The sequence below is a fragment of the Myotis daubentonii genome, chromosome 1 (genome assembly GCF_963259705.1).
Source record: "Myotis daubentonii chromosome 1, mMyoDau2.1, whole genome shotgun sequence".
Classification (NCBI taxonomy): Eukaryota; Metazoa; Chordata; class Mammalia; order Chiroptera; family Vespertilionidae; genus Myotis; species Myotis daubentonii.
This window is the reverse complement of record NC_081840.1, coordinates 88,056,953-88,084,467: the sequence shown is the minus strand read 5'-3', so window position 1 is coordinate 88,084,467 and position 27,515 is coordinate 88,056,953. Positions and strand designations below refer to the sequence as shown.

Here is a 27,515-nt window from a genome sequence, read left to right as displayed (position 1 = left end):
CAGAGGAAGGATCCAATAGCATTTTGGGTTTAATGATGTTAAGCTATTTGGAATTCTTTCCCCCCTGTTATTTGGAATATATGAGCTGTGCCCCTAAAGCAGGTCATTAGCTGTGCTGTGGACGGGTTCATCGCCTCACCCTCAGCCCTGCTCCGCGGGTGCTCCCGTTTCCCTGTCTTCTCTGTTGAGAAAAATCTTTTTGACTTGGTACTAGGCTATGATTTAATAACCCTGTTCTGCTGACTTCATAAGCTGTGAAACCTCAGAGAAAATCCCAAATCTGAATTACGGTTCTAATTACCTAGCTCAGGCAAAGGGTTTCGGCATTGAAAGTTCTATTAGTACCCATTTCACACTGAGCATCTCTGTTGCCAGAGGTCACAGGGCTGCATCCTGATTCGCCTTCTCCTTCTCCAGGAATGCAGCCACTTCCCTGGCACCCTCCCTGTCTGAGAAAAGAGGTCGGGAGAGCTAACCGATTGGTGATTTAGTGCAGATTTTCCCAGAGTTCCCAGAACTTACTCAGAGAATGCACTTGGTTGAGGAGAAATGGGTTGTTTTCATTATAAAAGGATACTGTCATAGAAAAATATATTTAAAAAATAATTTCCCATTTACTTGATTACTTGATTTTAATTAATGACATTTTAAAGAAGTTGTTGATTATCCCAGCTTTTAAATGTCTAGTATTGTTTTCCAACAATTAAAAACATTAAAATAAAAATTAAAGCAGTCACGTGGTTAAAAGGAAGTTCCAGCAATAGGGCGGGTTCTACAGTGAAAACAGCCTTCCTCCCAACTCTGACCCCCACATCCCTAGCACTGTCCCAGTGGCAGTTCCTCACATGTCCTGTTTCATACAGGTCCCTGCAGAGATGTGTCATGCGCTCGCCAGTACATGTGCCTGCAGGTATTCTCTGGGTATGCATACATTGTTCTGCCCCTTGCTTTTCTTTGCTTAATAGCTCAGAACTTGTGCTGAATTTGAATACGCACCTTCAATATCTTTATAATGGCAGTATAATATTTTAGCCTATGGGCATAATTTTGCCAAGTTGCATTACAGATTAATTATAGACTATTTATTTATGAAATAGCAAAACACATGCAATGAGTTTTCATATATGTTTTTTTCCCCTGAAAAGGATTATTTTTTAAATAGGAACTTCTACTAGAATATTTAAGGTGCCTTTGTGAAATGTGTCTTGAGGAAGAAAATTTAAAGCTAACATTTAGGGTAGGTGACCACCAATTCAGAATAACCTGAAAAGCAAGATGGATACTTAAAATGATGAGAATTTTTTTTTTAAGTTCTTGAAATGTAATTTATCTCCTTGGGGGAATAAAATTATTTTACAGCATAAGATATTCCTGTAGCACCCTGTGACCACCTTCTGAGGGCTGGAGAGTCCCTTTAATGAGATCCAACTTTTGAAGCAAGTTAAGCTTTGATGAATGAAATAACCAAGACTTTATCTCCTTCTTAGAGAGTGTAGAAACTGCCCAGTTCAATGGCGAATGCCAGATTGCTTACTCATAATTAAAAACACTTCCTTGTATGCTATTTCCTAATCAAAAAAGGGAATAAAAAAGCATCTAATATACATTTCTCTCTTAGAAATTCTGGACATCAACCCTGTAATGTCTATTGGCACCTTGTAGTTCTTTCTTGTCCTGTGATTGTGAGTGATGACTTGTGTAACCTGTCTTTTACCATCTTGGTGTGCAGCTCTGGCTCGGGGCTTTGCAAACAGTAAATTGCAAAACAAGTCTTTATTCACTCCAAGTACAGTGGAAAGAAGACATTCTTCTTAAATATTCAGCATAGGGAGTTCTCTCATAATGAAAAATTCTAATAGTCACTTATAATTGTACCCATCTGAGAGAAAGACACATTGAGGAGAAAAAACCAGTTACCCTGCCTATGCTAGGCTGAAGAACTAAGTATACAGTTCTTACCAAGTTTAACAATCTCTCATTAAAATGTCACTTACCACTATTAATAGGACCATATGTTAAACAAATCAATATAAAAATATTAATAATAGTATTCAATAAATCATAAAATAAAAATCAGTATATTATAGAGAAAAATAAAAGATAATTCTATAGTGTTGTGAGTACACATGGACATGTGATAGATGTGCTTATTCATGAAGCTTTAGTCCAGTGGTTCTCGACCTCTGGCCCTTTAAATACAGTTCCTCATGTTGTGACCCAACCATAAAATTATTTTCATTGCTACTTCATAACTGTAATGTTGCTACTGTTATGAATCGTAATGTAAATATCTGATATGTAGGATGGTCTTAGGCAACCCCTGTGAAAAGGTCGTTCGACCACCAAAGGGGTCGCGACCCACGGGTTGAGAACCACTACTTTAGTCGGTTTGTGGATAAATTACAACTTTAAAGTGTATGTCTCCACAATCATTTTGGGTATAAGTTTACCATACTTCCCTATCTCCACTTGAGAAGACTGATTAAGGTTCTATCTGATCTGGATATTTTTGGAGGATGGGTTGTTTATTTCACTAGCATTATTAGAGATTGAACTTCTATTTGTATTGATATCATAAACATATTGCCTTCAACTTCTCCCCACCCCTCATAAGTTATATGTCAAACAAACAAACAAACAAAAAAAAGGAGACAAGGTTTTCTGAGTTGGAGAATAAATTAATTCAAACCTGTTCACCCTAACTTGCAATCATTCCAAGAACAAAAGCTCACCCAACCCCTGGATGATCTGCGGTGTGAGCTCTGGCTATGTGAGTGCTGGCTGCCTGGGTAAATTTGGCCCTCAGAGAAAGTGACCAGGACTGCACCTCATTGACATGGGAAACAGGTTTATAAAGATAAAAAGACGACACAGAAAAGGTTCAGTGATAGAACCAGGTGTCAGGATACTCAGGGATGGTGAGAAGAATCTTCGTTTTGAACAAGATCCTCCTGCATTCTAAAGTTGGAGAACATGGCAGCCAGGATGGCAGGAGTTGCCTTCATAGGCATGGAGCAGAAGAGAGACAAGACTTTGAAACCCAGATAAGACGCATCAGTGGATGTATCCAAAAGAAACAGGGATTGAAAGCTCATAGGTTTGCAGAGAAAATAGCCCCTAGGAGAGTAACTTGGTATTCCAAGTTGATTTGGGTGACTCAGGCATAGGGTAGGCTTTTGCAGCACATGTTCAGCAGATTCAGGATGCAAGGGGAACTCCTCAACCTCTCCCCCAGCCCCATTCCCGACCAAATATTCACAAAGTCATATACATTATATATGGAGCAAAAGCAATAAACAAAACATACTGAATTTTCTTGCTAGCAACCAGGAGTTTGGGTTTACAGCAAATGTACTTTCCTTCCCTGGCAGCAAACTAAATTACATACAGATTAAGTTAGGTGGAGGAATAAATTTCATCAAAACCGTGTTGGATAATCTAACTTGGATGTTGAAGTCAACAGCAGCTGCTATGGATATGATATTAGAGTGTGAAAAATCCAAGAGAGCAGTGTTCACCTAGAAGAACAGAAAAATCACAGGATAACCTCTAAAGACTCCTGCTGCACTATTTACCAAATGTGTGTCTCTGGTAAGCTGTTTAAAACACTTCAGGTTGTTGGTTTTTTTTAAAAAATCACTTTCATATGATGTCTGTAATACCTTCCAGGAACCCCAGGAGTAAATACCCCATTTTGTGGGGAAGGAAGGCAGCTCAAATGGTTGAAATACAAGTTTAAGGGGAGCCCGCTGGTAGAGACAGAGCCAGGAGTGTAATGTGGGTTTCTCTCTCCCAGGGTAGAGCTGTTTCTGTGATATCACAACCATCCCATTCAAGGACTTCATTTTCTTAGCACATTGTAGGTGTTGACAAATGCTAAATAAATTAATATATAATTACCAGGAATGGGAAAGAAGTGCTTGGGGAGTTACAAGAAAAGAGCACTAACTGGAGGAAGATGAGAAGTTATCACTTATATTAGCAAATAAATTTGGTATTCTCCTTTAATCATGAAATTGAGGTAGAGGGTTTAAAAACCATTGTAAGGATACCAGTTCATACTTCCTCAATAAGAAGGAGGTAAAAAGGCAATATTCTTCTTTGAGGGGAATACGGTTAGCTCCCCAGCAATAATGTTATAGAAGGCATTTTTTAAATGACATAGGGGTAGCCCTATCTAAGCACCGCCTGACTTATGTAGGAAAAACCCCATAATTAAAACTGCAGGCTTGATTCTTTGCTTTAATCATCAGGTAGAGTTTTAGGTCACTTTGAAAGTATAAAAAGGGATTGTGTGGCAATCAATTCCTTTTATTTGTTCTTTCTTTTGTCTTTGTCACTAATGTAGAAATAGAAAACAAATTATAGCTACCCTATAGCTCTCACAAGTCAGAATAATTTAGTTTCAATAGACTTGGTGATACTGTTTAAACCTTGAAAGTTAATAAACATGGATTTGTAGAATTAAAAATATTGAACTATTGGAGTGCTACCAACTCACAAAATTAAAGTTTTATAACCCAAAGTCGAAGACTATATTCTACAGTTTAAATATTTCATATCTGACATTTTCCAACTTGACAATGTGAAGTCTGATTTTGATTTTTCAATCCAATATGCGTTGGGGAGTTTAATTCAAAATCAAGATAAAAACCATTTCTGAGACTACCATCTCTTTCTGTTGTTCCCTTCTTACTCTGTTTATTTTTTCACTTTGGATAACAAACGTTTCCACCTAATTGTGTTGTACATATATTGGAGAATGTTCTCCTTAGGCATGAACCAGTGTACATGGATTGTTAAAGGATGAAAACCTTGGCAATTAGAGTGTCATGCGGGCAGTATATGACCAGTCTTACCTATAAGGTATATTCAAGGAAAATGCTTTTTTTATTTTTTTAAAGACTGTGAACTACTACAGAAGTTCCCTAGAGGTGAGCATCTGCAAGCAGAGACAGGAGTTGAAAAGTTGGGTCATGTGGTTCTGTGAGGTCTTCGTCAAGACCTCAAGGTGCAGGCAGGGCCTTTTCATGCTATGGAGGTGCTTATGCCAGTAGGATGGCCGGATGAAGTGATGTGGTGGTAGGATTCCTTGCTACTCAAACGCAGCAGCCAGACCAACGTCGTTTTCTTTTGCAGGCCTGTGGAATCTATTGGAGGTACGTACACTGCGAAGAGACTTCTACAGAGAGAAATAAGCAAGCTGAAAAGGCTATCAGGGATCCCATAGAAAGGCAATGTAACTCTAAGGGCTTTCTCACTGAAGTGGGCTTGCTTTTTGAGAGTGTCTGTTGGAAGTATGTTTTTGCCTATAAGGAAATTGGGAAGATCAATACAGCTTAATGTTCCAGTTGGATATGTGGACAGAAATGAAGATCTCCATGTAAATACTGGTACCATTTTGTGAGGGCTGTAGCTGTGACCAAAGAACCTTCATGTTTATTAGCTGTGTCTACAAGGAAGGGCAGGTTTACCCCTGAAGACACTGGGAAATAAGTCACAACACACCTTTGACACTATCAGCTCTCCCCATTCTCACAGCTTTCTGAGAACACAGACTATTCAGTCTCACCAGGGAGAGGAAACTCAGGTTCTCTCCTAAGTTCCCTTCAGTAAATTTAAAACTTTTGGGGGGTTTTCTTGATCATGGTTTAATTAAGACTGACAGATCACTAACTCCAAGTCAGCAAGGATCTCCTTGGATACATTTTGATGTCAAATTCTCTTTCTGAGTAAATGGGAAGACTAACACATATAATTTCTTAGATAATGTTTTAATATCTTGCATTGAATAAAACTTTTTTTTAATCAAGTTACAATGGTAGCACAGAGCTCCACAAGGGGCTAAGGGGTTGCAGATGGCTGCATTACTCTAAATGTTCAAGCTTGACTGACCCATTTCATCAGCACTGTCAGAGCCTTGCACTGATACATGTTGACAACATTTAATCTTAAAAAATTGAAAGAAATGAATTAATATGCAAATTTCATCAGCTTTGTAATAAAAATGTCCTTGAAAAAAAACAGTGAACATGACCCCCGAGGAATTGTGTGAATTATCCCAGCTCAATTCTTTAAGTTAGTCAGAGGTACACGGGTCCGCAAGGAAATCAGTGCAGATTTGACTTGGAAATAATTATGATGAAGAACAAAACACAAGCAGGTTGAATAAATGTAACAACTTGGGAGAAAGTCTTAGTCCTGTTTGTTATTCACTTTGAATTAACAGGATTAGGTTTGTTTTTTTGAAAATAAAGGAACACCACTGTGTAATTTTAACACCTAAGTAATGTGGGAACAATATTTTCTTAACTATTAATTTTAGTGCATATTAACAATCACATTTGACAAAAATCAAAGTTTTTTTGAGGCTATAATTGAGTGCAGCTTTTTGGTAAAAGAGAGGATTGTAAGAAACTCTCATATTTAGACCATGGTTTATATAGGATTTCTGAAATGGTCATTTTGACAGAATTGTGTGGTCAACCCACTTGCAGTACAAATACAATTGACTGATTTTTATTGATACTGAAGTGGGCAGCCATTTCACTGAATTTACCCAATTGATGGGATCGTGTAAACAGAGTGTCTAGATGTGAGTGAGGTTTATAATAATCTCCATTATAAACACGCGGAAGTTTGGTGTTGAATCACGAGCTCAGTGCAGGGAAGCAGCCGTCTCGGTGGGCATGCAACAGTAGCCTCCGCCTGGGTTCTGGACCCAACTCTAGGAAGCGACGCCGGGGCTTGGTCATAACAACTGAATATTTCTAAGTCAAAGTTCAAGGCTTTTAATGTCCCCAACGCAGATATGAATGTTAACAAAGGAGCTTCAACCATTAAACAAAATAATACCAAACCAAATAACATATCCATAACAGCTTACCAGCAGTCAAAATGAAGGAGTGAATGGCTTGAGGATAGATATAATTTTCTGTCCTCAAGTAAATTCTAATTAATTTACTTCCCCCCCCCCCATTGACCCTCTTCTACTTCCCTCACACCCTTTCCCTCAAAAAACGCATAGACACAGACAACAGTATAGTGCCTACCAGAGGGACATTCTCATTAATTTAAAGAGACGTATGGATTTTAAGGAAAGACATGTGGTTTTCATTTCAACCCTTTGCATCTTTGTGCCACAGGGTGGGGAGGCTTTCTCCGTCCCTCAGCACAGTGACTCTTCTGAGCTCTGGGGTCCGAGCGGCTTTGCCATTGGCTCAGTCTGTACCTGGGCATTGCTGGCTTTGCCAAGGGATGTCTACACAAACTACATTCAAGTTGTTTTTCAGACATCCATATACTTTCAATGCTGGTTTAAAAGCTAAAAGTCACACCAAAAAACTAACTGTCTCCCATAAAGACACCAAATAAGGGTTGTTAACAATCTGAAAAAGCCCACATGGTCTTTTTGAGGCTCTGAAGCCCTGTAACTTTCCTGATTTCATAGATCGTATCCTGGGAAGACAGAGGCACTAGAATGCAGCCTTTGCCCAGCCAAATGAATCTCCTCTGTAAGCTTTTGTGGTTCTCTACAAAAGGCCTCTAAGCTTCTCCTTTCTTTCTTCAGTAAAATCCTACTTTTATAGTGCCCTTTGCACCTGCTTGCATAAAATGAATAACCCAACAGTTTAATTTTGCACTATTCTGTCGGTGAGGAAGTGATATAAAGTTGCAGAAGGAAAAAAATAAAACCCTTTCTTGGTGTCCAAAATTAATATATATCAAGTGCAAGGGACATCTTAATCTTTTTGAAACGTTTTTCTAAAATAGATGTTCTTTTATCATATGGCACATCAAGACCGGTTGGAAGGAGGGAATGAGAAAAAAGGCATTTGGTTAACATGCTGCAGAACAGCACTCTCTTTCCCACCTCACTTCAGGCTGTTCTTGAGAGATCTGAACAGTTGTGTAATAATGAAAAATGGGCGATACTTGTGGGGCATTGCCTGCGCTCACACACCTCCGCCCACGCATTCATCATTCTGCAGGTATTGTCAGTGAAAGTTTAATTGCATAAACACTCTGTAACTGTCCTGTCATATTTCTTGTCAGTCTGGATTCTCTCTCCGGGCTCACTATCTCACAAAACTATAATTGAATTGCTACCAAATCACAAGAGTCCCCCCCCTCCCAAATGAAATCTTTATGAATAGAATTTGTTTTCTATCAGCAGATTTGACAAATTGTGGCAGAGGAAGGGCCCTGGTGATAATTTTTGAGTTTATTCTCAATCTAGCTATTTGCTGAATGCTCTTATCTATTTTTAAAAAATTTTAAAGCCCCGGTGGGGGGATGGGGCGGAGCATCCAACAAGCCGAAGGGGCTCTGTGGCAATAATTCCGAAGCCAGTGAAAAAACGGGAAGATTATCTCTGCCCTACTGTAAAGCTGTACCATCGGTAAATGAAAAACATGCAGATTAATTCAGAATTAAGCATGGGATCCGTCCGAGATAAGAGTTCAGCAAACTATGTCAATTCTTAGTTATGAGGTATTAAGTACCCAATTTAGTCAAGTGTTTATTCCATTAAACCTTCACTTCATTTCTCCTTGCACCAAACCTCTCGGTGATCATTACTCATGTAGGAGCTCTGAGCAGCCCGATTCCTTTGACAGAGTTTTAGGACCATGAACAAATGAAAATTAATCAAAGGCATGACATGCGATTTACTAAATATGTGATCATGAAATTTTCATGCATTTACAACATTGTCAAAGTACTAATAGTTTCCCCAAACAAATAAACCAGAATGTATCAGATGTGGAATAAGGCTTATCTTTTGTTTCGTCTTTGTTTCATTTTATGCTCTGGTAAGCCGCATCCCCACTCCTGTTTCACAATACGGACTCTCAGCAAGGGCCTGAACACCAGCCATTCTCTTAAAATTCTGTTGGTGGTGTGGGCATGAAACATGGCTCCTGGCAAATAACTCTTAAATGGGACTAGGCTTCACCCAGATTGACAACTGTCTGATTGTTTATGTTTTTAAAATGTGCTTATCAAAAGCATGTAGGATTGATGGGTGTTTGTAGATGAAGTTATGTTTTTGCAACAGACTTAATTTAGGACTAAGGTTAAGGCTTAGGATAAATGAGTGCATTAGATGATTAAAGAACATTTGTCTTGTGGGACATTTAAGTCATTTATTTATGACACTTAAAAACAAGCTAGGGAAGAAAGCACCATGGGTTTAGCGAATCAGCTTTATACAAATGTTAAACTAAAACTAATGACTTTTTTAATGGAACTTCAAGATATGTCAGTTTACTAAATATCCAGAGGCAGAATCAAATGTGCCGTGAAATAAACATGATGAAAAATATTGGAATTTTTAAAAATCACTCCATGCTATGTATATGTGTGTCTATATTCCCACATGGAACTTCTTCCAAAAGTTTTTTTTTTTTTTAATTGCATTGCTTTCATATTGAGGATCGAGGTCTTCGGCCCCTCTGCAAAGTGCTCTTTTATTTTAGATAGTAGAAAGAGGTATTTTGATGGTAGAGGAATTTGGACTATTGTGCGGCACTGTGCTGGGTATGATAAAATACCTTGTCAGGGGTGACTAGATGGCTCAGGGGATTGGTAATGGGACATATAGAGCCTTTCACCCATAGGTCATTGGCTTAAATTTTGTCCAGGTTGGCAGTGACTAAAAGTCATTAACATCTCATGACTGCTTGGTGGCCTATGGGAAATGAGTTTCTTAATTTATTTATATATGTAGGTCCGTATATAGCACCTACGGCCAGGGCATCTGGGCATCTCTCTTGCTGTTACAGAAGTGTTCTACCCTATCTGCCAACCCCCTCTCTGTGTAATAAGGAGATGGCGGGACACAGGAGAGGAGACTTTTAATTCTCTGTGAGGTCACCAGTTTTACCATTGCTCTTACTGGTGTTTTTATTTGAAGAGGATGTCCCCAGACAAGTGAAAGGCATTGACAAACAGACTGATATTTTACTAAAGACACAGGAGGGAAGCTTTGAACCCTAGAGAATTTACATCTTTCTATTTTATGATCAATAGGATATGCAATTTTCAAAATTTTCCAGATTTTATTACCAATTGATAAAAAAAGTAAAAGTAGGCAGATGGTATCATCAATCCTAATTATGTGGAAGCTTGAGGCTTGCATAATTAGCTCCTGGCTAACAAATGACCACGAGGTACATTTCTACCCTTTTCTATCACCTTAGTTTCAAGTCATCATTTCTCCCTTTGTCAAGGCCTCTTAATAATTCTTCTCCAGGACTACTCACTCGCTTCTGAATTAAAGAAATTGCCTTTGGGATGGTTTCTTTTGCTTCCAGTCAACTCTACTCAACACATCCTTCACATTCTTGCAAAAATAAATGACCAGGTGTTAAGTTCAGTGAACATAAGTTACTTGTGGATAGGAATCAACGTAACCTCAGAAAGACTCTTCTATAGAGCCGCTTAGGAAGGATGGAGAGTGCCCCCAGCTGGTGGTCCAGGTGGAGGTTAGATAACTACTTTAGGTGGCTATTGAGAAGCAGCCTGGTGGAAAGGTTAAGGATGGAAACTCTGGTGCCAGGCTGCTTGGGTTTAAATTCTAAGCTTTCCACCTGTCTGATTTTTCTAAGTTTTTTAAAAAAAGGTCCCTTTTTTTTTTTTTTTTTTTTTAGTTCCTTCATCTGTAAAGTGGGAAAAATAATGGTACCTTCTTTATAATATTTTGTGAGAAATGAAAGAGGCAGCACCTATAATGGGCTTAGCAGAATGCCTGACACCTGGCGACCATGCAGTGAATATTAGTAGCTCGGTTGTCTAGGGCATTCAGGGGTCCGTAGGTAGTTGCACAGTGTCACCCTCCCCAAGGGAGGATCCTTCCAAATTCAAAATTTATTTTCGTATCTACAAGTGATCAAATAATGTTTTTATTGGGTCACTGCTCTGTTTAATGAGTTGTCCTAAGAACTTACCATATGGATCTCAGGTGCTTTCCCCTGGCAGTCCTGCTCCTGCAAGATCTGGGCCCACGCACCCGGGCTTCAGTGAGGAAGACAGGGCTCCTTCCTGGATCCCCAGTGCTGCTGGGATGGGCCTGTGGTGATCATCTCTACCTTTTAGGTTGGTTTTCTGCGGGGCATGCGAGTCAGCCCTCATCAAAGCCACCCATGACAATTAAGCCTTTCTCTGATTTCTTACCCCAATTGCCTTTTTTTGTGCCTGAAGTGAGATAGCAGCACGATCCCTCCTCTTTTTTTCCTCTGGTTGTTGACTGTGTATAAACCTGATGTGATCAGTTGTCTGAGGGCAGGTGTCACAGCTTCTACCTTTTGGGTTCTCTGTAAGCACCTGGCAACGTCCTTGAAACAAAACAGACCCTAGGGCCACCGTCTGCATTGGTGTGGTGTCAGCCTTTTGCCATCTCCAATTTTGATAGAGGGTCATTTTGAGAAATAAATTACTTAAAACACGCCTATTATTATAATTGGAACGTATAGGTAAAACATAATGAAAGCTATTCATATTATCATTAATGTTAATTAGAGTACTTGCATTCGAGTATTTGCAAAAAGTTCTACCTTGAGTAGAAAAAGCTTTGAAAGAGTCGGCACAGTTTCCAAAGCTAGCATTTCCCGAATGCCAGTCAGTAAAGTCAGCCTAGTATTAATGAAAGGAGGCAGTATGGGCCACCTCCGCTCCCAGCCCTTCTTTACAGCCAGGGAGATCAATAGCCAGAGGAAGTAATATTCCTGAGAACCTATCAGACAGCAGGCATTTTTAAGGCCAAACAAACAAACTCATAAAACCCTTGACAATGTACTTCTAAGTCCCTGACAGTCGTGGTTCATGTATGTCTGGGTATGTCAAGGCAAATTGCTTCCAAAGAAGCAATGTTCCTGGGCTGTTAATTTCAGGGTTGCAGTTTCAAACCCGAGATAGGCTGGCAAGGCTGCTAGGAGCAGCAGATTGTAATAGAACCTACCCTACTCGTCTACTGTAGCGCCCTGATTGTGGCCATCGCACGGCTGCATTGTATTAACACGCTCTCTCCCTCACATGATGGTCAGCTGCTGAAGGCAGGAGCTTCATCTCTGTTTCCTCAGTGCTTCTTACAATGACCGACATATGGCAGACATGGACTCAATGATTACTGAATCCTAGACAATCCCTATTATCAGGTGGGCCTGGGTTTTGAAAGAGAATTCCCTTTGGTTAATAACAAGTAGAGAGAAGATATAGGTTCTTCTCTCTCTCAAGCTGCTTTGTCAGCTCACAATAGTTGGCTGATGTTTCCCATGGGTCCCAAGAAACCCATGATTGTGTTTCATGAGCAGATGCCTCCAGGAGGATATGGCACCTCCGGATGGACTCCCTGCTCTTCTTGCTTTTCCTCCATCTCATGACTGCCTTGGGGGGCTGGTTTTGAAAGGAGGCGCCCAGAGAAGCTGCAGGGAGCCTGGCCCAGCACTGGCCAAGGTGGAGCAGAGAGCAAATGCAGAGACAATTTGGCTGTGCTCCTGGCAGAGGAGGCAGGCACCTAATGGGACCAAGGGACTCAGGGCTGAATTCTGCCCATAATTAATTCAGATGCCACTGGAGTTTCAATGGAAGGAGGAAGGCAGAGGAATGGATTAGATAGTTTTAGACCTAAGTGAGAGACTGCATTTTTTAAAAAAGATGTTTTAGTCCAATGAAATACGCATGGACAGGGTTAGTCAGGGTTATCTCTGGACTTCAGAAGCCCCTTGGAGAAAATTCCTCTGGTTTGATTCCTACCAGGGTCCTATCTCCTTTCTCCATCTAGTCCCTAGGTTTCCCATCTACTCTGTCCCTAATTTTGTACCCTTAACTCTAATCTTGGCTGATAAACTAACCTGTGTTTGGGGCAAGCCACTTCGAATTTCCATCACTTTCCCCTCATCTGTAAAATAAGGATAACACACTGACCTGCCCCAGAGGGAAAGGGTGTGAATTAGCTTCTGTGATTAGCAGTTTCTGCGCTCTGCATACATCAAGCTGGAGATGAATGCCAGCCATTATCACGGTGGCCTGAGTACACTTTGCTGCTAAAGTTATACTCAGGATAAAACTGCTTGGCAAAGAGCTGACAACTGGAAGTTGCAAACTTTACACAGAAGCAATATTTCCAGCATTTTCCCCAAGCAATCATGAGTAAATTGCTCACTAGGGGTGGAAATGGTTTCCAGCCAGTTCTGCCTCTTCTGATCTGTGCACCCTGCGAAGCTCAGTCAATGCCAGGTAACCGATCCTTCGCTGGACTGCTCTTTAGTGCAGAAGAATTCAGAATGCTATAATTTGGACCGCGATGAAATTTCTTTGCAGTGCTATGTATTAAAAGCAAATAGCATTTGCTTTGTTCAAGACAAAAGTTACAGAAGTAGAATCTACAATTTTTAATTGTCCAATGACAAAGACCACCACATTAAAAAAAAAAACACAACAAAAAACGGGAAAGAACAGGCCATCCATTAACAATTTATCTTGAGTTTCATTTTAGAAACTCTGAAAATGTACCCCTTATCACTACAGGTAAAGAAAAGTCAAAATTATGACCTGAAAAGCTATATAAAACAACTTAAAAATAATGGGTTTAAAAAATTGATTTTCTAAACCTTCAATAGGTTTAGGAAAAAATGATACATATAAACTGAGTGAACCTATTTGTATTCTGATAAGAGTCTGTGTTTCTATTATTGGACAAACCATTTGCTACCCTGTAAATACCACTGTATTAATTTATATAAAAGCTGCACTTTGTGGAGCCACAACCACTGTGTTCTAAATTCTGAAAGAAAACGTTTCAGAATGTCATACAGAACTATGCTGAACGCCAACATCTTCTCTGCGAACCAGAGGGAGGCTGCCCTTCTGTAGGCACATGACTCATCAGCACAGATTCTCACAGGTCAGCGTGTGGAGCAGGGGTCCGCAAACTTTTTATTTTTTTAAAAAATTTTTTTTATTTTTTTTAATATATTTTATTGATTTTTTACAGAGAGGAAGGGAGAGGGATAGAGAGTTAGAAACATCGATGAGAGAGAAACAGCGATCAGCTGCCTCCTGCATACCCCCTACTGGGCATGTTGCCCGCAACCAAGGTACGTGCCCTTGACCAGAATTGAACCTGGGACCCTTGAGTCCCCAGGCCGATGCTCTATCCACAGAGCCAAACCGGCCAGGGAGCGCAAACTTTTTAAACGGGGCCAGTTCACTGTCCCTCAGACCGTTGGAGGGCCGGACTATAGTTTAAAAAAAAACTATGAACAAATTCCTATGCACACTGCACATATCTTATTTTGAAGTAAAAAAACAAAACGAGAATAAATACAATATTTGTATTTGCATGTGGCCCGCGGGCCGTAGTTTGAGGACCGACCCCTGGTGTGGAGCCTCAAAGGATGCCGCTGTGCATTCTGGGAACTGGCCTGGAAGGGGTAGCTCAGGCACTGGGCCAGCAGAGCCTTGTGGGAAGAAAGAGATTTTACCCTACCTTTCTTTACTTCCCTCAGACAAGGTCCTAAAAGTACAAGGTTGCTTGCAAATGTTCTCATTGTACACAGACAAGCACACTACAAAGCGTGAGCATACGCAAGAAGAGGTGACAAGCGTGCCTAGGCCTTGCGCAGCAGAAGAGAGCACGGGGAAATATTCATTCCCTTCTGGGGAAGTGATCTTATTTAGCTTAGCTTGGAGTAAAGGTGACATTTAAGAATAGACTACTTCCTGCATGAAAAAATGGTACTGCATCAGGTAGCTTTTTTGAGGCCAAGGAAGCATTCTGAAAGTGGCCAGGATCTCCTTGTAATGGTACTGGCTTATTTTTGGAGCATGTATGTCATTTTCATTGAGGGGTGAAAGGTCATTTCTATTTCATTTAAAAATGACAATGATATAGCTAAGGAAAAGAAATCCTATATAATAGAAGCTTAATATGCTAAGTGTCCAGTCGTTCAGTTGGCCATTCAACCAATCAAAGCGTAATATGCTAATGATATGCTAAGGCCACTCAGCTGCTCACTATGATGTGCACTGACCACCAGGGGGCAGATGCTCCGACCAGTAGGTTAGCTTGCTGCTGGGATCCAGCCAATCGGGACTGAGTGAGATGGGCCAGACACTCCTGGAGCCCTCCTGTGTCTCTCCCTGGCCCCGATCATGCACCAGTGGGGTCCTTCGGACTGGCCTGCGCCCTCTCACAATCTGGGACCCCTTGGGGGGGATATTGGAGAGCCAGTTTTGGCCTGACGGCGGAACGACCAGTTGCTATGATGTGCACTGACCACCAGGGGGCAGATGCTCAATGCAGGAGCTGCCCTCTGGTGGTCAGTGCACTCCCACAGGGGAGTGCTGCTCAGCCAGAAGCCGGACTCACGGTTGGCGAGCACAGTGGCGGTGTTGGGAGCCTCTCCCACCTCTGTGGCAGCTCTAAGGATGTCCAATTGCTGGCTTACAGACATCCCCTGAGGGCTCCCAGACTGCAAGAGGGTGCAGGCCAGGCTGAGGGACACCCCGTCCCCACTGCAGTGCACAAATTTTGGGCACCAGGTGTCTAGTAATTTTTATAAGTTTTGGATAAAAACTGAGTTTTTATGTCGAACTGATGATCCCTTTGGGTTATGAAAATATTAGTTTTTGCTAGGCTGCTTTCTGACTATGATATGTGACACTCCCATGTGCACCTGGGTTCCCAGGAGGCAGCCAGTGTGGGGATGGTGCACATATCTGGACCATTGCTATAGCTGCAGTACAGAGCCATTTCCTATTCAATTCATAAGAGGTAACCGTGGTACATTATCTGATGGATTTATCTTTGCTGATATTATATGAATATGGAAAAGAATTCAATGTGTGTTTACAGTTTGATAAACATTCAACATAAATTATACATTTTAATTTCATTTATTTGTTGGGGACTATGGAAAGCAGAAATTTCATCGCATACAAACTGCCACTCAGATTGAAGAATCACCAGTTTCCTGAAAAGGTACACTAATTGCAAGAACAAAATTCATTTCCATCTGAAGTGAGTCACTATGGCTTATAATCAGAGTTTTTAAAAGGCAGCAGTGGTGAGCTGTCCTAGTGACTGACTATACAGTTGTATTTTACACTTCCAGTGGCTCCAACATTGTCATCAAGAATAAATCAAGTGCTAATAAACCTCCTTCCGTTTGCCAACTTGAATGTCGTGGTTACCACACTATATCTGAAAGAACTTGGCCTGATCTCCTAGCATTAGCATGCGGAGCAGTCTCCATGATATTATCTTACATATAATGACTCCAAAAATCTCACAGAGATTAATGGTGATAACATAATTCCAAAAAGTTGCCATTCTACATGCAGAAATATATTGGCAGTAAAAACCAGTCACTGTGTACCTTTCCCCAGCAGGAGATCTCTCACTTTTCTTTGATTTTTAAAGGCTTCAGATCAATAACTGGAGTGTCATTATTAACAGCTCCCTCAACACCTTGGCCAGCACTAATATTAAATCCATTACACCTTCTGTTTGACATTTGCAGTACGGCAGAGAGTGCGGTAGATACAGTCACATTGTCTGGGGACTGGGGTTGGATGTGGGGTTAGGAAGATGTTTTCTCCTTGCCTGACTTCTAAATTCAGTTCATTGATAGGAAACTTGAACCAATAATAAGAAGAAAAGAACCCTGCACCCCCAACGACCCTATATTAGGTGGTAGATAATTCACCCACAAAAGTACAAGTGTATCTCATATCTAAGCAGTTTTTCAAACAAAAATATTGATCTGAACCTCAGACAGTTTTTTATATTCATTTGTTCCTCTAATTATATCACTTGTGAAAATTGTCTAATGATTTCAGAAGAATAGAGCTCCTGTAGAAACAGGAGCTGATCAAATTGACCGTAGCACAGAGGCATATGTAGAAAAGGCAGATTATTTCCAGCCAGGCAAGTACTCAACTGCTTCAATTTTGCTTGCCTTTAAAATATCCAGGACATACAGTAGGCGAAACAGCATAGAGATCATTCTACTGCAATGATTATCTTCACCCCCCCCCACCTGCTCCCCCAAACAAGCTAGATCTGGGTGGAACTTAACCTCTATTTTTAGACAGCAAATGGTTAATGGTGTTGCTGTAGTTATCCTTCACCAAAAGTACTGTCTCATACATTTTGCTAAATTGTCTAAATCCTGGTGCAGTATTGATTTCTCCCTCTATGAGCTCGCACCCATTCAATAAGCCGCAAGAACCTCTCGTCCTGACTGAATTCCCTCCAAAGCAGGACCCAGGCACGTGACTCCTGACAGTGGTCCTCTAGCTGGGAACTGATTGTTAGCTGGTGGGAAACAAACCACTGGAGACAGAGAGGAAATTTTATGTTACAGTGAGAAACATGACAGGGACAGTGAAAAAGCAGGCTACCAGAGCATGTACTCGTATGTTATGCTATTTAAGCAAACAAAGGAACCCCACCACATGACTGTACATGTGTATAGGAGCAGAAACAAACCTGGAAGGATGGACATAGAGTCCATACACGGGGTTCTTTGGGTCATGTCATGTTGTTTGCTTTTTGTTTCCTGTATTTCTGGACTTTTTACAACAAGTTGAATTAATTTTATAATTGGAGAAAAACCAACCTGTTTTAGTAAGAAGGAGGAAGGCGTAAAACCAGCAATGTTATGAGCCTGAGGAATATTACTCTTTGCTGCCAAAACAGGGAGATTTTCAAAGTTCCTCTAGGACAGAGGTTCTCAACCTGTGGGTCGCGACCCCTTTGGCAGTCGAACGACCCTTTCACAGGGGGCGCCTAAGACCATCCTGCACATCAGATATTTACATTACAATTCATAACAGTAGCAACATTACAGTTATGAAGTAGCAACGAAAATAATTTTATGGTTGGGCCACAACATGAGGAACTGTATTTAAAGGGCCAGAAGGTTGAGAACCACTGCTCTAGGATTTCTTAAAAGAGCTGCTTTTCTGCTTATTAAGTGTTTAAAAGATACAGTATTGAAATTTAGTAAGAGGGTAGCACTCATAATCCCAAGATTACAGAATCATTAAGAGTGAGGAAAAGAGTCACGCAGATCCACAAAAAGAAAACGACCCACGCAGACATCACTCCCGGAGGCTCTGTGCTCCTCGGGGGGGGGGGGGGGGGGGCAGGAGCCTGGGGGACAGCGCACAGCAGTCTCCTCCAAGGCACTGGGGCAGCTCCGGACAGGCATACCAGAACCCCTGAACTTTCCATATGGCCGCCTATTTATTTTCCTTACACCTACCTTAAGAGTTCCCTAAAAGAAAGATATTACTAAGCTATTAAGAAATGTGCATACATATAAAATATTTATCTGGGTTTGCTGTCCAGTCTACAGATTTTTTCCCCCTCTCTCATTATCTTTTTTTTAAAGTACATATTTTATTGATTTTTTTACAGAGAGAAAGGGAGAGGGATAGAGAGTTAGAAACATTGATGAGAGAGAAACATCAATTCAGCTGCCTCCTACACACTCCCCACTGGGGATGTGCCCGCAACCAGGGTACATGCCCTTGATCAGAATCGAACCTGGGACCCTTCAGTCCGCAGGCCGATGCTCTATCTACTGAGCCAAACCAGCTAGGGCTCTCTCATTATCTTGAGGCTGGTTGAAGACAAGACAATCAAAGGACTGGCAGTTCAAAGAAAAGGAATCCCGATCATAGCACAGTATCCTGCCTCTTAGGCCGGTTTAGTCACTTGCTTCCTTTTATTATTATGCCAAATGTTGTTTAGATTTCAGTCATTTAGTAATGCTACAGTGAACACATCAGGGCTTCTGAAAATTTTCCTACCTACGAGTCCCCTCATTTTCATAATCATCACATATTGATATCCCTTTCCAACCACATTACACTATTATTTCACAAAGAATCTGTGTTTTACCAGAGTTTAAAAGATTATGATGCAACGAAGAACACTCTTCAAAAATGTTCCTCCGCGTTATTAGGAATTAGGAAATCTTGTTAAAATTCTTCCAGCTTTTAAGAAACATAAGCAGCTTTGGGATGTAGTGGCTGACATGAACTTTTAAAGTAATTCCCTTGGAGCAATGATCTGCATTAGTGAGGATATCCAGCTAAAGGGAGCTCCCCACCCCGCTTCTCAGTATTTGAGCAGTCAGTCTAATTGCCTTTTCAAGCCAAAGACTGAAAAGAACCCACACTGCAGACTTTGAAAGCAAAGTGCGTTTACCCTTCTCTAATGGCAGGAGAGACACTCGCCATCAAGGGAGAGAAACCTTCTTACGCGACTGTCGCTAATGAGCCCAGGTTGTTAGAGTGTGCTTAGAAAGCAGAGTTTTTGATTTTCCTAGTTAGCTTGGCTCAAGGAAGCAGGGGAAAGAAACCCAAGTAACTTCTCAATCACACCTCAACTGTCAAATGACAGCACAACCTTAAGGGGGATATGCTACTCTAAAACCCAGAATGAAAAGATGCCCGGTGAGGACTGAGGGCTGAGTGCACCTAGAGTTGCTTTCTGCCAACTGTGCTTCAGAGAAGGCCTGAGTCTCGCCGAGCTCTATATGCAACCTTAATTTGGTGTGATTTGGACTCCAGCTTAGGATATCTTAGCAGAACTGGTTTACAGGCTGTGGATATTTTCCTCCCGATCAAAGTCTCTTCCGAGTGACAGTCACCCTTAACGTGTTTGTGATTGTGGAGACATCAAGCTTGGGGTGAATCAGCAGTGTAAGTGGGCTACTAAGAAGACCTAGTTCCACCATAGGTGGTGTTAACAGAAGTACAGCAGCCCTAACGGAGAAAGGCCACAGTCCCTCTGCTTTGTACTCATCAGAATACATCTCGAGGGCCACACTCAGTTCCTACACTCATATTTTTCTAGGGTCACCGCAAACTGAAGCACAGCCAGGGGAGGGTGACTAGGGTGGCGAGAGTCTTAGGAACATGCATCATGGCTGTGGAATTAGGCGGTTGGACCTGGAAAGGAAGGCAGGCAGGAGGAAGGGGCATTTGGGGTAAGTGATTTCATATATCTGAGAGGTTATGATGGGCAGAAAGGAGGAAATCTGAAATGTGGTCTCGGAGGGTAGACCTTGGATTAGAGGGAGAAGCTACAGCAACGTAGACTTCGGCTCCATGTTAGGGATAATTTCTATTGGAGCTGCTCCCCGAAGGAGTGGGTAGCCTAGTACCCACTTAGCTTCCCATCGGGAGCAAGTTCCGGCAGAGACTGGAAGGTTACCTGTTGGTTTTGCTATAAAGGGATGGCTCCGTAGGTTGGAGGTCGGATGAAAGGATTGTTGACAATCCTACTTAAACTGATAGTTTGTGGTTCAGGGAAACAAAGTCCACGTTGCTCAGGCTTTAGTTCACATGACGATTCATAAACTTGAATTCTTACACACTGAGTGATTATCCTGAGCAGCCCAGCCTCCCCTGTCCCAGTCTACATGAAGGAATAGACAACTACGTGCTTGTGCTGCTTCTCCATCTGCCCGGATGTGAACATCCTAATGACTGAAAAAGCAGTTCCCATGATCTCACCGACACATCCATTCAGTAAAGTCAGTGAGCAATGCTATAAGAATATATGACCACACCCCCCAACAAAATTTTCATTTGTAAGTAATAAAGAGCAGTCTTAACTACTATCTTTCTCAGGCGTGGAGCTCACTGGAGAAGGATGCCCACTTGTGGACAGATACTGCCCTAGAAGCTGCAGGTGACCCAAATGAGGAAACATGGATTGGTTTTAGATGGAATTAAATTATTTTCCAATAAAAGACAACTATGTTTTTTTCCCTTCTGTGTGAGCAAACACGCTGTGATTATTTATAAGCAGGTCAAATTAAAGTACTTCCTTAGAAGTATGTAGAGTTATTTTAGTGGTAATCTTTAGAGCTCCCCCCCCACCCCCGGTTTTTATTTCTATAAAAATGCTTTTGTGTTGTGAATCTGTTTTAAAACAGCGTATCAAATAAAGTCAAGCATCTTTAGAGTGCAAAAAATAATTTCTTAAATAAGCAAATAAAACTTTGCACTTCAAATCAGGCCTTGATTCATTAAAAATCTTAAACTTCTCATGAGAAAAATTAACATTTAAACCAGTGCTGCTTGGCCAATCACTCCACCACACAAGAATATGAAATATCTCCTCTAAAAAAGTACAAAAAGGACAAAACCACAAATGTGGAACTTCAATTAATTTAAAGCCCCAATCAGCAAAGAATAAATCCTTCGCAGATCTAATTACCAGCGCTCTCGGAAGACCCAGGCCGACCAGCCAATCTTCCCCGTGTTTGAACAGCTTGATGAACTAGGGGACTGATGGATATCAAGTCATTTTGTTTAATTTATAAATGGATTTTCCCCTAATACTTAAATTATCATCAGTACAACACAATGAAAATGGGAACATTCTGAATGCAAAGTCTATAAGAGTCCTGGAAGGAATCCCAATGAGGAATGTCACCTCTGTTCATTCCTCTATACAATTGATCTAATTAAATACTGAGGGTAGAAAGGCAGTTTAAAATGTAGCCATTTCTGTTTTCTTTTTAGCCCTAATTTATCTGTTCACATCTTTCAAGTACCTTCTGATGCTTACAAAAAAAGAAATTGAGATTTCTGCAAGTCCCTCATACTTTTAATTCTCTGTAAGCTAATATTCAAAAAGACTCTGCTATAGACTTTGCTGAATAATAAATAAATGCATTACATTTAGCCACGGTAACAATAAAAGGAAGAGGGCTCTCCAAATCTGAACCTTTCCCTCCAATAATTTGACAATGAAACTGAAGGCACTAGTGCCTTCTATATTTATTGTTCAACTGAAATCAGATCCCTGGATTATACTTATTAGAATGTCTCCTTATTTTCAAATCTCTTCTTTATTTAATTACTGCCTGGGACAGAAAGCTGCATGGAATTGTTAAATACCATTAAACCTATTTATAATCTCTTCACACTGGCAACTTGTGTGCAATCATTGGCAAAGGTCCTGCCCACCAACCCACACGTTGGGATTGCAATTCCCACCTGGCTCGGGGGTCTCTGACTGGGAGGAGGAAGATGCTGAGCTGGCTCCGTCCTCAGTGGTACCCTGGGAGAGGAGACCCCGCCCAGGTGGGAGCTTCATGCCCAGCTGCTCTGCCATTTCCACGTGGTCCCCGGGGTGGACATAGTCAAAGACGCTGCTGCCTGTCAGCTCCACCTACAGGGGGAAGAGAAAGAGTGGGAAAGAGAGGTGTCACAGGCTTTCAATGTCATATTCAGGATCACTGTGATTCAGAGTCTGAGCAGAAAAGGAAAGATACGTGCCCCCCCCTGAAACAATCCTGATTCAAAGTCATTATCCTCAAATGCTTAAGGATTCTTGAAATTGAAAGAGAAAGATTTTTTTTTCACATGTATTTATTTAGCAATTGTTTAGGAGAGTTTTTTCTCAAACACTGTTGTTTGCATAAAGCCCAAACATCCTGTGAAATGTGGGTGAGTCTGCCTTGAGTTCAGCTGTTTCATCCACGCATCATCAAATGCTCGCATGTTGGGTGTCAGCCGGATGATTGACTGAATTCTCCAGTTTTCTATTGAGAAGTTGGAGCTTTGTATAGAAATAGCCAGAGACAGCGGATGACTGTTTTCCTTAAAGCACACAGATTCCCAAGATGCGTATTTTTACATATCAGCTTATTTCTATGTAAATTTAAATGGAAGAAGTGCTGCTTACAAATATATGCAAAGGCATAATGTTTTCATTAAATATTACTCATTAGCTCTGTAATCATATGGAGAATTTTCCACGCAAAAAGGTCAGCTGGGGTCTGCAGCAGCCATTTTGTTTTTCTGCTGGTATCAGCTTGTTTTGCCTTCAATCTAATAAAATTCATGGTACAAATCTCCTTGAGGGCTTTAAAATGTTTTATTTTGTAGACTCTTTGTATCAGGCTGAGTCTGAAGGTAGAGAATGAATAGGAAATATCAGAGGGGGCTCAGCCTGAAATGGAGAAACTGCCTATTTCGGTGCTAAGGGGCCAGAAATTGCTGCTAAGGATCGGCCTTACCTCTGTACTCCTCTGATGCTATAGTGCTTCCTTCCTTCCAAGAATAGCAATCATGCTCCTAAACTAGTGTAGTGGGGTTATAGGTACTATGACAGGAAGAGATGGATCAGCAACAGAACAAGAAAAAGCTCTTCCCCAGGTCACTAATGGGTTTCCCGGTCCTCTACAGTTGCATGGGCTCGGGCCAGCTATGATGTGCCACAGGAACTGCCAGTTCAGGGTGTCACAGTTTCTTGGTGGATATTTACCTAAAACCCCTTCCTACCTCATCACCTTTCCTGTGCAATTTGCTTCACGCCTCCAAATTCCACCTGAATGCCTGCACCCTTTCCTGCGAGTAGGAGGGTTGTCACAGAGAGCCAAATCCCAGGGCAATCACTATCCCCAGATCTCCAAGTCCCGGGAAGATGAACACATCCACGCCCAGGCCCTATTTGATTAAAATCTTAATAGGCTACACATCTTCACCATCTATCAATTAACAGAGGTATAGCCAGAAAAACGGGTGGCTAAATTCAGTTTGGTTAATAGCTATTCCTGAAAATGGCTCGCATAAGTTTTACCGAAAATGAGGTACTTTCTCTCTGCTATTAAATTACACTCTCCTACTGTATTACCCCACTCCTGACTCTATCATTTTACAATAACTATTTCCTCCATTTGATATTGTTACAGAGAGTAAATCAGAATTCATAAGTGATCAGTTCCTACCCTCTGGGAGGGAGGGATTACATGGAAATAATCCCTTTAATGTGCGCCTTGCCTCTAAGCATTTCACACAGCAGTAAATGGGTAAGCTGACTTTGAGCAATTAGGAAATTAAATGAAACTAATAAAATGTGTGTTTTAATATTTCTTGATGGTTATTTTGTTTGGGGATTAGTGAATATGAGGGAGTCTCTTTTTCATTTTGCATGGAGTCCAAGTGCACCACTTTAATAAATATTTCTGTCACTTTCCTCAAACTCCGAGCCTTTCTCTAATACTGAAATGTAGCTTTTGGCACAGACCATGGATTGTGATAAGATGACAACACAAGTGGGAGATCCAGTAGAATTTCAGGGGTCCTGGTTACTGAATATTCATGTAAGCCGATCATACGGAGGAGGAGGAGTAGGTCCCTGGCTCCTCCGCCTGGTTTGCTTGGATGTGCAGGAATTTCCTTTCCACAAAGTAATATCCTGAGAACAGCACATCTAGATCAAGACTGCGTCACCATGTGCCATATCGCACTATGGCACAGTGAGCACTTTCTCCGATGATCTCCTAGGATCCTGAGGTCAAGAGACCCCAGAGCCTACTATTAGATAAAAAGGTTGGCACTGAGAATTTGACCCTGTCACAGTCTTTCTGTATATATTGTAGCCAAGGCCACACAGTGTGACCTTGTGTAGGAGAAAGCACAGAATACTTGGAGTCATAACCTGACTTGAAAATCAGACCATTTTTCTCCTCTGCTGTGTGACCTTAGACAACTCATTTAACTTCTCTGAGCTTCAATTTCCTATTCTGAAAGGCCGCAGTATTGCTGCTCTGCAGGACGCTACATGGATAGCACCCCCTGGAGTGCCACTCCATGGGTGCAAGGCAGGGCCTGACACCTGGGATGAAAACAAAACTTGCTTTACCTGCCTCAAAGCCTAATTTTGAAAATCCAATGAAACCATGCACAGGAAATCACTTTGTGAGAAATAAGCAGTACAAGAATGCCTGCTGTTGTTGCTGTTCTTTGGAGGATAAGAATGGATGAAACACAGACATGTATATTCCTGTGTAACTTCGATGAGTTCTGAGGGTTTGTGTGGTCACTTTGGGACATCACTTTAGTCAGAAGGGGTACAGCAGAGATGCATGCTTAGAGCCTCAGCTATAACAATAACCATCTTCACAGCTACCTACCACTACATACAAGTACTCTCCACTCTTTCCTTTGGTCATCATAGCACATTTTTTAAACTGGTATGATCATCCTAATTTTACATCATCATCATCATCACATCCCATATTCATCTAGCACTTTCAACATTTCTCATGCTGTTTTTCACTTAGTTCAATTTTAGAGCTAGAAGACACTTTCAGAAACATCCATTAATATCCCCTATTTAATAGGCAGAAACTTTATGGTTCTGAGAAATTACAAGGCTTGTTCAAGTTTACCCAAGTGTTTAATGATAGAAGCAGGGCTGTAAGTACACTGACTAACTATCAGTTTACTACTTTTCTCACTAAACCCGTGTCTGGTGCGTTTTCCAGTTTAGTGACCCTACTTAGTGCCTTCTTTTGGCCCAAGAGTCCAATGGCAAAGCACCCTTAGCCCAAGGGGACTGCCAGGCTGCCTTCCCTCAGCCTCCTCTCTCCATGGTGCTCAATGTTATCTCCGGAATAAAAGTGAGGTAAGGAATAGAGGCGCTCAGACCTCCAGCCAAGATGGTGAAGTGGGTGAAAGCTGTGTTTACCTCCTCCCATGGACGCATACAAATTGCAACTAAATTGTAGAAAAACCATCATTCAGAATTACCTAAAGACTACCCAAAGAGAAGTCGCATAACTAAAGGCACAAAGAAGCGACACCAAGACAGGGGGATTTGTGAAACATGTTGGTCCCCCACCCACGGTGTGGTGATTAAGAATTGGGGGGGATAGCTCAGCTACACAGGCCCCCTCCTAAGGAGTGAGGGCTCCCAGCCCCACACCTGGCTCCCAAGCCCAAGCCTCCAATGCTGGGAAGAAGAGTCCCCTTAACATCTGGAATTACCAGCAGGGATTACATCTGAGTGAGACAGAGGGCTGCTGGAGACCTAGGAGCCTTCTTAAAGGACCCCTTAAAGGTCCTGAGCATAGACTCACTCACTCACAAACTCACTCACTCTAGGCTCCAGCCAGGGGCATCGGCCTGAAAAGTGCCAGCAACATACAGGGAGGGAGGAATTAAATTGACTAGCTGCTGGGCTAGGACAGGAGGGCAGGGCAGCTCTTGTTTTTCTGGAGTTTTACTCTGCTCTTTCACTTGGGACATGTTTGGCTGGCAGGTGCAATTGTTCCTTGGTTGACCCCTCCTCCCACTCAGCTGGCACAGAGCAGGCAGGCACCAAATCTGTGCTGTCCATTAACCTGGCTAATACCCTTTACCCTGCCTGGCGATTCCCTGAGACCCTGCCACAGCCAATTAATGTGCCCAGCCCAAACCTCTTCTGGTGGCTTTTCTACATAAGAAACCTGCCTAGGTTCATGTTGTGCACTTTCCTAAAATTTCTCAATAGTCCACAAACCTTGAATAAGCAGCCGCTGGCCTTGGCATTCTCTGTACTTCTTGCTAGTGGCTCTAAACCCAGCAGAAGAAGTAACCAGTCTCAACTTGCATTGTAACACCCATCAGGTGGCCCTACACCTGGCATAAGTGGTTGCCAGTCTTGGCTTGGGTTGCTTCTTCAAGTAAGCAGCAATAAGCCTGAAACAGTGGCAGCTCTTCTCAGCTCACGTGGTGGTGCCCACCAAAGGGTCCCAAGCTTGGCACAGTGGCAGCTAGCCTCAGTTCAAATCACAGCATCTCCCAAATGCCTCTAAGCCCAGCCCAGTAGCTACCAATAGTAGATCATTTAGTAGTTCCTACCATTTGGCACTGGGCAGAACACAAGTGGCAACTGATCTTGATCTGCACCACAGCATCACCCAAACAGCTTCACAAATGATACCTCTGGAAGGTGAACTTCGTTGGCACCAGAGCCCAGCTAAAGTGACTCCTGCAATGTGGGGTCATTCCCATTCCCTGCACAACACATCTCTGCTGTAGTCAGGTCTCACAGCCAGTCACCCTGAAGATCAATCCCACATACTGAGATGCCAAAAATAATCAAGTATAGTCTACAATAGGAGGGCACACACAACCCATGTAAGTGACACCTCTGGAATACCCAGCTCAGGCGAACAGGGAGACTATGTAACCAGGTCCCACAGGACACCTACCACATAGGGCCACTCTACCAAAATTGAGAGGCATAGCAGAGCTACCTAATATATAGGGAAAAACTCAGTCAGCCAAAATGAAGTGACAAAAAAACCCAAAAAACAACAACACAAAAAACAAAAACATGTCCCAAGTGAAGAAGCAGAGTAAAAATCCAGAAAAAGAACGAAATAAAATGGAGATAAGCATTCTACCAGATAGAGTTCAAAATGCTGGTTAAAAGTATGTTCAGTGAACTTAGGGGAAGAATAGATGAACTCAGTGAGAATTTCAACAAAGAGATAGAAAACATAAAAAAGAACCATTCAGAAATAAAGACTATCATAACTGAAATGAAGAATAGATTAGATGAAATCAATAGCAGATTGGATGAAGCAGATGTCATAATCAGTGATTTGGAAGACAAGATAGCAAAAAACACCTATTCAAAAGAGCAAAAAGGAAAAAAAAGAGTTTTTTAAAAAAGAGGATAGTTTAAGGGAGCTCTGGGACAACAT

General features: G+C 41.6%; 1 protein-coding gene across 4 annotated transcripts in view; it reads right to left on the bottom strand.

Moving 5' to 3' along the window:
• The window catches only part of NPAS3 (neuronal PAS domain protein 3), an 898,961-nt gene that overhangs the window by 101,238 nt on the left and 770,208 nt on the right, over window positions 1-27,515 (bottom strand). For all 4 annotated transcript variants that reach the window (XM_059710311.1, XM_059710285.1, XM_059710294.1 and 1 more), the window contains one exon: window positions 22,030-22,204. In XM_059710311.1, the coding sequence (XP_059566294.1) occupies window positions 22,030-22,204 (175 nt within the window). The remainder of the gene's footprint in view (window positions 1-22,029; window positions 22,205-27,515) is intronic.